Source organism: Porites lutea, chromosome 2 (assembly GCF_958299795.1).
Source record: "Porites lutea chromosome 2, jaPorLute2.1, whole genome shotgun sequence".
NCBI lineage: Eukaryota > Metazoa > Cnidaria > Anthozoa > Scleractinia > Poritidae > Porites > Porites lutea.
Window position 1 is genome coordinate 43,125,789 of NC_133202.1, and position 11,783 is coordinate 43,137,571.

Consider the following 11,783-nt stretch of genomic DNA (forward strand, 5'->3'; position numbering starts at 1 on the left):
TCTCAAAATCTATTGCGAAGCCATGAACCACTTTAATTTTTAGGACAAAAGAGGTCCAAAAACGTATTTTACAAGGAAACGTTTATTCTACAAATTATCTAGTGTTCAGTGTGCCACCTTTAGACCTTTGACTCTTAAGACAAATTCAGGCAGACTTGAAACGTTCCTGATTTATACACTATATTTGACGGTCTTGTCTTATTATGGTACAATGCAGTTCATTATTCTTTCAAACTAGCACAAGCATTCGTGCAGTAGTAGTATATCCGTACTTTTAGGCAGCTTTGAGAGGGATGGATATCGACCCTTAATGAACGTAGTCTGCTCTGATCATGTCTAGTTTATGATGAATACTATTCAGTAAATTTTAGCTAAGAACGATCTTCTATATACGGCTACATACATAAACAACAAGTAGCCTTGCTCGCTGCACATTACAATCACATCGACACGACTTATATGTTCCAATAACGATCTAAATATCCCCTTCACTGTAAACTACTAGTTGTCAAATCGTCCACATGCCCACACATAATAACGTCAGCAGTCTATAACATGGACATCTCAGTGTTAACGGCAGTTCTTTTGGTTCCTAAGTTGTATAACTTACTAGAATTCCTATCTTAAATAATACGGACACTTAGCTCTGTCATCTCGGTATCTGTATTAAGAAGGCATGGCCGTACTGTTAAATTATGGACACTAAAAATAATAGAAAAACAGAATTTACATGTAGTGTGCCCAAAATAATAGTAATAATAATAATTTTATAATAATAATAATAATAATAATAATAATAATAATAATAATTTAATAAACAACAACAAAAAACAAGTTTTACAAAGTTCGGTACTTAAAAGGTATATATGTTTTTTCGCTTTGGCTCCAAAGGACTAAAATTTTATTCTTTAAATACAGTTGACTCCCGATAACTTGAACGCCCGCTAACTCGAGCTAAAATCGATTTCCCCTGGATTTCCGTCATACATTTACTGTAATTTGACCCTCGGTAACTCGAAGCCTCGAAAACTCGAACCTCCCGCTAAATCGAAGTAGTTTTCGCTTCCCATATTTTGAGCCCTTAAGAAGTCGCGTGAAAAAAACAGTCTACTAGCGTCCGAAACATTGAATTTTGAATTTTCCATTGACGCGTTGTAGGCGTATAGCTTACTAGTGGAGGCCGATGGTGTTTGTCACAAATCTAACGTGAAACAGCTTTACTTCTCAAAATAGTAAAACGCATGCTCTATTTAGGCAATGTTTTGTTACGTTACATTCTGGTTTACCCACAGATGGCTCGAGCTTTTTTCGATTTCCCTTGAAGGTTCCAGTGCTCGGACGTCGACTGTACATGAACACTAACAAGACATTAGCTCTGTGACAACACTGCCCGTTCTGTATTGGGGAGTGGTTAACATGACCCATCATACACAAGCCAGAGGATGCCAGATAGCAAGGTACCGCTAGAGACTACATAGTAGTACTAGAAAAATAATAACAGTGCCTCTCCTTCTTATAGCCAGGGGCCAACTACATGTACGTACAAACATGTATAAATAGCTCTAAAAGACATTTTAAACTATACTCTAAGAATTTCCAAGTTATTGTTATAACAGATGCCAATCCAGTCCGGCTGGGTGCTTGCCCATTGAATTTGGTTGATTTCTCCATCAGCTGTGTAAGCTAGGATTGGATCCTCAATGGCTCGAGGCATTTGTTGGATATCCCAGATCAGAGCTTGGTGATCATCTCCTGCAAAACAAATATTATTCATTTACAAAGCATAAATAAAGGAATAACTTTGTGTTTAATAATTAATAAATGAGCAGAAAAAAACAAATGAATAAGCTCCTGTGACCAAATTGCCAAAGTTGTCGCCTGCATACAATATGCCACGTCTGCCTCATCTCTGACGCCCACTGTTGGCATAAACTCAAGAATGTTTTCGTCCTGGCTGTAGCACTCCCGAGTAATCAGATTGCCCTCTTCAGTCTGGCTCCTTATGAAAGGGTCTCATTTTACATGTACCATGGTTCTTGTACGTAATTCAGAAGGGAAACAAGGTACAAACTCAAGAATGTTTTCGTCCTGGCTGTTGCGTTACCGAGTAATCAGATTGCCCTCTTCAGTCTGGCTCCTTACAAAAGGGTCTCATTTTACATGTACCATGGTTCTTGCAGGTAATTCAGAAGGGAAACAAGGTGTGAGTTGAACCTTGCCATCACTGTGAATTTAACCACAATGTACTGGGTCTTTCAAAGTTGTCTGATAGGATTGATCATAATGTTTCATTGAGCTTCAAAGCCGATAAGATTTTCTCCGTCATTACCGTCTGAGTCTCTAGTTCTTGTATTCCATGGAAAGCGGATGACGCAAATTGCCGAATACAATAAAGACTGTCAGCACGTATTGCAAATACTGGGGTTACACAGGGAACCACACGTATACCTTGTACCTCTTTTATTAATTTTTGTTTACGCAAATTGCCTACATTGTGAAAAAAAGAGACGCCAAAGAGACAAGTCGTTAAGCTCATTGATTTCATCTTAAGGAACAACATCTTTGAGAAACGTTTCGCCAAAAAAAAAAAAAAAGATATAGATGGCATAAAGCTGGTTTTGAGAAACTCTTCTCTCATTCACCCTTTAAGAATGAGCGATGAATCCTTAAGTATAGAAAACTAAAGAAATACGTGCATATGCCTTCCATTAAAACCTGTGTTTCTTGAGTAAATTATTAAATGTTCACTGTACTTAGAATGAATTGTGATAAACAGTGCACCGATGGATGCTGCTACTGTATTTTAAACAATGTGCAGAGAAACTTAAGAATCGAGGACATTATCAAAAACCGTTCAAAACGTTTTACAACGTACATGTACGACCACTCTCTTTCTGTTGAGCTGTACTGTGCTAGCATCAGGCCATATTGAGATACAGGTGATAGTTGTGGTGAAACAGATGCATGCACAGGGGTGTACATTCCATATTTCCTTAGTGCCAAATTTCAGATGAAATCCATTTGAAAAAGGGTCCTTCATCTACATTTAATTACAGTAACTCCACAAGCCCAGTGTGTAGCGAAAATTTTCAGGTTGAATCTATGACATAGCAACCTGAGGCATGGCTTGTTAACAACCAATTAACAACTTGTGTGATGGCATGACAAGCTCCGTTCTGACTCACACATGTAGTTTTCCTTGACTTCCGCAAGTGCAACCATCAGTTTGGACTTTCATGTGCGACCTAATGACCTAATGACATTTCTTGGCTTTCCTGATCTTTAAGGCATTTCAACAAATCTAACAATGTGCTATTTCTTCACAACTTGCATGTCCATGTATGTACAGCTACAATTATCGTTACTATTTTTATTCACCGTGCTCTGCACAAATCAAGGCTGTGCTCTAAGGAAAATTGAAGGGAGCCCAGTGCTCTGAAACTGTAAAATCTAGGGTGCCCAGCATCTGATCAGTATGAAAACTCTGAGATTTTCTTGTCGCCCGAGGGCAAAAGTTAGGCGCCAGGGGCCACCGGGCTCTGCTAGAGCACACCCCTGCAAATGATAACTCGTTGTACATGCGGTTTATTCCGAACTGATAGCCTCACACAGACTGGGCTTAAATCGCTTCAAACACAGTCATACACATGTATAAATTATTGTCATGCAGTTGTCACTTCACTAACACTTTGAAGGCTCAAAATACAAATTTATATGCGTAGCTGTATTGTTGAACTCGTTGGGGATAATTACATGTATACGAGATGTCGGATTGATCATGCAGGCAAGTGCAAATGATACATCAACGACTAAGAAGAAATGCACATGGATGGGGACAAAATGGCTGGCACACTTTTGTTCTTGACTTTAGTGCCTACTCATTGTTCATTCTTTAGCTTTGTATGTATGTAATATTTGCTACACTGTACACGAAAACATGTTCAGAAATTGAACTAACCTGCAGTACAAATGTGACAAGATGAATGTGGCGCCCATGCAATTCCATTGACACAAGCTCTGTGATTATTTAATCTTGCTACGGGAGTGCATGGTACTCTGACATCTAATATTATCACCTGGATATACCATAAAAAGAAGGAAATAATTTGTATGTACATCACACGCAAACCTGATGTCAAGCGTTCTCACTCTAAAATACCACATGTACATGTACATCTTTTGGTCCAATTTGTTCCTTGGTTTATATTCTTTTGTTTCAAACTCATTAGTACCATGTACATGTGTTACCACAACCAAAAACTAATGAAAATACTGTAAAATTCAAAAAAAGGATAAAACTGAAACACATCTGACAGCAAGAATCTAGATTTCATAGCAATGAACACAACATTTTTTACTTCCTGGGAACAAGCCAGCTTTCCACATTTGACTTAAACAATGGGTCCACTACTCTTTCTTGGCTATATCGACGAATTTCCACAATGTTACTGTTACAAATTTATAATTATTTTACATTTTTTACCATGCAAGTTTCAACAAACCTCCATTGCATCCAAAGAGAATGTTGCTAGGTAGTTAGGATCCTGTTTGTTCCATGACAACCTCAGCAGGGGACTGTGCTGTGGATCTTCATAGATTATTGTAGAATGTTCTAAATGTCTGTACATAAAGGAAATAATAATTTGATGTGACATTGTAATAGTTGCATGTACTGTAGACAAGACAAATGTTTTTTTAGCAATCTTGTTAAGATTAACCTTCAGTTGATACATGCAGATCAAGGAGCAGAAAAGGTCTTTGGGTGCTTTGTAAGATAACAAGCTGCAGCTGAATCATGGTGGGTTGGTGAGCACTAACATTGTACAGTACACAAAAACGGACAGTACATTACCCTCTTACCCATACCCCTACTATCATCTCCAAAAAGGAAAAAAAAGCAGAGGAAGAAACATTCAAAAAATAAATTTCTGTAAATCCTTGTTGGAGGAGAAGAATACCCAATCACAACCTGTCGCACTGTTCTCACAGACACTCAGCATTATGGCCAAAATCTGGCCATAGCGGCACACCTTGTATCAGGCCTAATATTAGCAGCTTTCATGTGCTCTCTCTTATGCGGTCCTGCTCCCAGGTTAGGTTACTGCACATAATAATAGCTGCAATTTAAATGCATATCACCTGAGATCGAACATCCTCACAGAACCATCAGCTCCTACTGAAGCAAACATGTCCCTTCCACCACCAGCACGACTAAATGCAATATCATATACCTAAAATACACACACCAAAAAAAACAAGCAATTCACATTACAAAGCTACCACTCCACTGTGACCATTATTATCACGAGGCACTATCATTATCTATAAAACTTTTCCCCACTTCCAACAAGAGTGAAATGCAAAGGTAATTTGTTACAGTTTACTTACTTCTTTGTCATGAGCAATGAGCTGTGTTTTTACGTGTCCTGACACCATGTTTACCCTGCCAAGAACTTGACCAGTCTACAAAAATAAAATGTAAATAATATGGATCCATTTACATGTATATATTTTGCATATTCCAGAATTAATCATCAGTGCCTTTACATGCACAATTAGGCCTTTCCCGATTGCGCTGAGCACCTTTTGAGCACTTTTTTGAGTTTGGAGCACTATTTTGCATTTTGAGCACCCTTAAGCACTTTTTCGCACTTTGGGCAACATTTGAGCAATATTTCACATTTCGAGCAAATTTCGAGCAACATACGTCTTTTAAAACATATTAAAGCAAAAACTGTGTGTCGCTCGCAACGAGAATCGTGTTCCAGGTCATAAATTTGAATAACTAATGATGTTGTCAAGAATAAAAGACTGTTGTCATGGAAAGGCACGTGGACTTATCCTCACTGAGCGTGAGAACAGAAGTTTCTGATTGGCTGATGTATCATGCATGTGTCATCTCAAATTTCTAAATCATCTGATGCTAGCACTGCTGAATTTATTTACAATTCGTAACCGGCTTTAGTTTTTTAAAAATATTATTGTTCTATATTCTATCAACCTTTCGTAACAACCTGTCGAATAACACTACGCAAAATAGATTGTTAATTACTTCAGTAAAAATTGACATATTTACGAAAAGCTTAGAGGTAACTGTTCACAACTTTTAGCACTTTTTGAGCACCATTTTGAGATTTTGAGCACTTTTTGAGCACTTTTTAGCCATTTTTGCCAGCACTTTTTTAGGATTTTACGAGCACAATCGGGAAAGGCCTATGCACAATGCATACGATACCTGTTCAAGACTTAAGTTTTGTTCGGTAAAAACTAAATGCAGTCAGCCAAAAGACAAAGATCACACAGCCTTATGCTATGCAGTATGTGTACATTTACGCCTAAACATGTACATACAAGTATAAGATAAGTGATGTTGTGTTTTTTTACATCAATGTTACATGTTCGTGTACGTGTACGTGGCTGAGCACAGATGATTAACTGTGCCCACCATCTGGTAGGAATACACTGTATTGATGTAAAGCTGTACAATGAAAGGGGAGTTCTACTGGTCAAACCTCTACTAACAGCAATTGGGAAGTTACCGTACAATTCCGAAAATAAGCCCCAGGGCTTATATTTTACAAAGGCCCTTTTTGAGGGGCTTATTTTTGGAGGGGCTTATGTACGGAGGGGCTTATCTACAGAGGAAAATTTGCGTTTCAAAATCGATTGGGCTAGCCTTATAGTTGGAAGTAAATTTACCGTTTTTGCTTCGTTTTACTTTGTATTTGAGGGCACTTTCCAAGTACAAGCCCCTGGGGGCTTATATTTGGAGGGGCGATTTAACGAAGGGTTTTTTGTGTCACCAGTTTGGGGGGCTTACATTTGGAGGGGCTTATTTTCGGAATTTTACAGCATATGTACAATGTACCACATCCAGAGTGGACACTTCTGTTTGTCTCAGAAGATCATGTACATCCACCTATGCTTTAACCTCTCTAAAATGTCTCTGCCCCAAGTCGTCCATTGTGGATAGGTTCATCTCTACAGTAGTTACAATACAGTACTATGATATCCCATGTCGAAATGCTATGATCATTACCTCTAGTCCCCATATCGTACATGTTGTATCAATGCTTGACGTTCCTAGTAGATTTGGATCCACTTCATTCCAGTCAAAAGATGTCAAAGGAGCACAAAAGTCAGAGTTCTTATTCTGTGTAAACAAGAACAAGTACAAAATGTACACACACACTGTAGACAAATGTAAGAAATAACAGTGTACAGCAATGGTTTTTGCATAAAAAAAATTAAATAATACAAGATCTGTGTGACACACAAATCTGCTATTTTGTGGCCCTTCACTGAATGGGGTGCATCGAATAAGGTCCCAAGAAAGTCTTAGTCTGTAGTTTAAAATTCCCCTATTGATTTACTAGCAAATAACAGGAGAACCTTAGTAGCAGTTTATTTTAAGACAAATTTAAAGGCAGAATAACTAATATTAAGGAATTGACAACTATTTGTGCTTATATGGGGCTGAACACTAGTGGCAGAGCTTGAAGAAAGTCCTGTCTGGTAGTGCAGGACAAGCAGACTTTCTTGTTGGGCAAGTTACTTTTAAAACTCACTTGCTCAATGGACAAGGGTCTAGGCAAGTCATCCTCTAACAAAATCACTAACTAAGACAGGCAAGAAGAGGCCATGAGCAAACAAAAGTTAGAACTGCTTGCCTAAAGGACAAGATAGAATTCACATTTGTTTTAGCCCCGTTGTGGCCTGCCATGTACATGTAAGATGATTAAGTTTAACACACTGTTGCTCCTGTGCACGTATGATAGTACTAAGACATTTTTGTTTACTTACATTATTAAGCAGACACTCGAGACGCACATCTGAGTCACTAACTCTCCATACCCTGAGGTAATCACCTGAAGTTGCCACTAAATCGGGATATACACCTTTCTGTTGAGAGTCAAGTGTAAATTCTGGTAAATACACGTATATCATACAGTGTACAGTTGTTTGTACACATGTATGTGTTGTTCAACAAGCACCAAGCCAAGTACATGTACATGTAGGCTGTTTACCCTTGAACGACTAAGGCAAAGTGAAGGTCCATAAAAAAGGTATTAAAAAGAATGAGGCCAATAAATAGCTAGCCTGCTCTGCAGACAAAACAAAGTCTGTCTGTGAAACAACACCAAAATCCTTGTTCTAGCCCCTCACCTATGGACTTGATTAGCTTGTTAAAGAAGCCATTGTTGATTTGAGACTCAGGTTGAAAGGAAATTCAAAATGCATTTCCAGTTATATGCTGAGTTCGTTGGGGGCCTAGAACATGGAATTAGGCGCTGCTTCGCAGACATTACATCCGCAATGCAGGCTAATAAATAGCCATCTCAACAAAGATTGGACAATTAAGACTTTATCACATGTAGATGGTCAAAAGAAAATTTTTACTAGTGGGAGCATAGGGGCAAATCAGTGGGCAAGATAGGCCTACATGCTTTCATGGGTAAACAATTAGAACACAGGATTTGCTTCAGAAAGCTATTTCTCAGTTATATACATAATCCCAGGGATGTAGCTAAGGAAAACCTAAGCAGGCTTTATTATTAGTCAAGCTGACTATTTTAGTCAACTGCATCTTTAAAATTACTTTATGTCTTTGTTTTCCACAGCGATTCGAGCATGTGGTAAGCTCTCCATGAAATTAGCCAGCAGCTGGCTCTTAGTGACATCCCTGTAATCCTCCACTAAGGCCGCTTTATCAGTTTTATATAAATACTGTTGGAGCTACAGATGTGTTAAATGTAAAAAAAAAACTGAAGAGAAGATTGCTACTACTCAAAACTAACTTCAAGATGCTGCCTCTACAAGACGCCAGCCATAAAATTATTTCATGTTAGGACAGCCCTACACTGACAATTCAAGGATCCCAGTGACAGAGATGATACACTGTGCAGTTCTACCACAATTCTCATACATGTAAATGTATTCCTGTATGTACACATATAATGTGCAAACATTCTGCGTAAAAGGCATTGACTTAAAAATGAGAAAGTGAATGAAATGACAAAAAGTTTTAGATGATAAATTTAGCCACTGTTAAATGAAGTTAAAAAGCACTATTTCATAAGACTAGTGCACTAGCTTACAAGCTGCTATAATTATGTGTGAAGTTTTGCTGATATCAAACATTACTCGGACAATAATTTGGCGGAAAAACTGAGAAAAATTAAAGCCACAAATTAACAATTTACAGCTTGATATGAGCAATACAGGCAAATTGATGTTTGATTGTCAAAGCCACCATACCGTTTTCATTCATAGAAAAGCTGTTAACTTGTTCATTGTGTGTCTAAACAAAAGTGCTCAATTTAGCTTTCAATCAAAGAGTCGTTTTACTTCCATTTACAGAACATGAATGAACAAGATAATGAAAACCTTTATGGGCGGTCGCCTCAAACGAAAAACGTTTAGCAGGTAAAACTGTCGTGCTTTTATTGCGTACTGGCGATGAAAAATAATTTGCATTTGATAATAAGCTTCTACGAGGGGCATCAAGCTTTTGTTTAAGATCACAAGGAAAGCATGCTGAACTTCTGTCGTAGATTTTCACTGGATGGGCAGCAACATACCTTCAAGATTCTGTGTTTAACTCGGTACAATTATCGAAGAGAAAACTACGACTAGGACACCATTTATCAAAATTAAAGTTCAATCGACTTACACTGTCAGGAATCCAAATAATTTTTGTTGTTGGGTATGGATGGTCAAAAGTCGCTTTCACCACAAAGTCGCCGGTATCCTCGTCGAGATAAATAATCTGAACCTAAAGACAGTGATAATTGAAAAGATCCGATCAAATGGAAGTAAAGTTTATAAAATAAACACAAATTCGTTTTGTATCAGACCTTATTGTTGTATTCCTCTACGAAGCTACCCAACGCGAGTCGAAATCGTTTGTCAGGCCGCACGCTCCAGTTCATGCCGTATATCGTCCAAGGCGCGTCATATTTATAAATTTCTTTTCTCTTTCCAGAAGCACCTGCCACAGGTATCATGGCCATAATGATGGCCGAACCTCACGGCAAACTACAACAAACTCAATTTGTTGGAAGACGAAATAAACAAAAGAGAGTTCAAGGAAATACAAATGGCGGCTCGCTTAGCCTCGGTCTCGTGCTCGACACAGGGCACCGCAATCTCATGCCCAGACTCCTCCCCAGCTGGTTTGCAGTTAGCCAGGCGTTTCTGGGGAAAAGGGGAAAGATGGAAGCGAAAAAGGGAGAGAGCCGAAGGACCTGAAGGAGAGAAACCTTTCTCTTCTCCTCCTCCCCCCTCCCCAATCTAAAATCTCCTCTCCCCTAGCCCCTTAGGAAGGCCTGATACTCAGGCTAGTTTGTAGTCGGATCACTCCTTGCTGTGGTGATAGTGACGTTTAATAGTATACGAGCAGTTATCTTGGGAAATACAAAAGGTTTTAGATTATATCTACTAGATAAGGGCAATAGCTCCCAAGTTTGAGCATATGAATGGTCACAGGGATAGGCAGACGGGTAACATGAAACCACAAAGGTCACAAAGCGCGCTTTATCGTTTGCGGTATTGGACATCAGACCTAATCAGTATATTGTTTCCTTATACGATCAGTAATTGAATACGCCTCGGCTGTATTCGCGAGTCTGCCAAAGTATCTGTCTGATGCGTTGGAGGGAATTCAAAAGCGCGCCCTTAGGATAATTCTTCCGAATTTACATTATGACGAGGCATTGATACTGAGTGGCCTGCCGTCTTTAGAAGACCGTAGAGCAGCTGCTTGCGAATCATTTATGCGTAATTTAAAACCATCCAACCCTGTGTTTGGCCTTGCCATGAGTGGAAGGGTAACTACCGTTCACTCGTACTCGTCAGCTGCCGGAACTATGGTAACAAAATGTGTAAGACAAAAACATTGTCAGAATTTGTATCTGCGAAATATTTAGATTATTGTCATAAGATAAATGTTAATTATGTGTAACTTGCGCACGATTCTGTTATCCAGCTCTTAGCTGCAAGGGGTTCTGAATAAACAACTCTAATCTACTACTCTACTAGAAAGACGTATCTCGCAAAAAGCCGCGCGAAACTCGGTTTGGTAGCGGCACTCAAGTTGAGCCCTGTCGGTCGGGGTTAAGAACGGAATGGGTGACCTGCCGCGAATATCGTCGTCTTCTTCTTTTTGGCGTATCAGTGTGTGGTGTTATTTTTAGAAAGTGTATTGAAAAGCATATTTAGCATTATATCGACCTCCGGATTTAGAAAAAAAAACAACAACAAAAACAAAGCACAAATATGGCAGTGCAGTTCGCATGCAAATTATTATACTTCGGGCCGTAGTACAGAGCTGAAACTTTGCAGACTTTGATTTATCGCTATAATTGCGTTTGCTCTTCTCTTTTGTTTACTTGGGTGGTCGTGATTCACCGATTGTAAACATTTTTTCACGGACGATAATCACGGTGTTTGTTGTCGATAGCAAACTGGTTCTAATCTGCGGATCTGCTGGAAACCCCAAAATGCTCGTTAACGTCACACTGGTGACGTCATTTGGAACGCGTGGCGACTTTGTCGCTAGGCAACTGCGGATGATGACCAAAGCCAAATCACACTCTGCTTACGATGACGTCACGCTGCTGACGTCAATTGGGACGCCGTCGCGAAATTAAATCTCGTTTAAAATCTGGACAGCAAACCGTATTTCAATTGGAGCTTTTCAGACTTTCCTTTGACTGCCTTTGAGTGCCATGCCTTGAGTAAGACAAGTTATAATTTTCTGGGGCAACCATCTGCAGTCTGCT

General features: G+C 39.0%; 1 protein-coding gene across 1 annotated transcript; it reads right to left on the reverse strand.

The window, feature by feature from the left end:
* Nucleotides 1–108: 108 nt before the first annotated feature.
* LOC140928696 (DDB1- and CUL4-associated factor 7) lies at nt 109–10,112 on the reverse strand. The gene is made up of 9 exons (XM_073378476.1): nt 9,858–10,112; nt 9,674–9,775; nt 7,804–7,902; nt 7,040–7,153; nt 5,389–5,463; nt 5,140–5,231; nt 4,503–4,620; nt 3,959–4,076; nt 109–1,752 (listed from the first exon to the last, which is right to left on the reverse strand). Exons 1-9 carry the CDS (start codon nt 10,011–10,013, stop codon nt 1,580–1,582), a joined length of 1,047 nt encoding a protein of 348 aa, XP_073234577.1. The 5' UTR covers nt 10,014–10,112; the 3' UTR covers nt 109–1,579.
* Between the last annotated feature and the right edge of the window lie 1,671 nt (nt 10,113–11,783).

Coding starts and splice junctions, on each gene's coding strand:
- LOC140928696 (XM_073378476.1), bottom strand. CDS start 10,013: ATGGCCATGATACCTGTGGCAGGTGCTTCTGGAAAGAGAAAAGAAATT. Junction 5,464..7,039: donor GTACGATATGGGGACTAGAG/GTAATGATCATA, acceptor TTATTTTTGTAG/ACTGGTCAAGTTCTTGGCAG. Junction 5,232..5,388: donor TCATTGCTCATGACAAAGAA/GTAAGTAAACTG, acceptor TGTGTATTTTAG/GTATATGATATTGCATTTAG.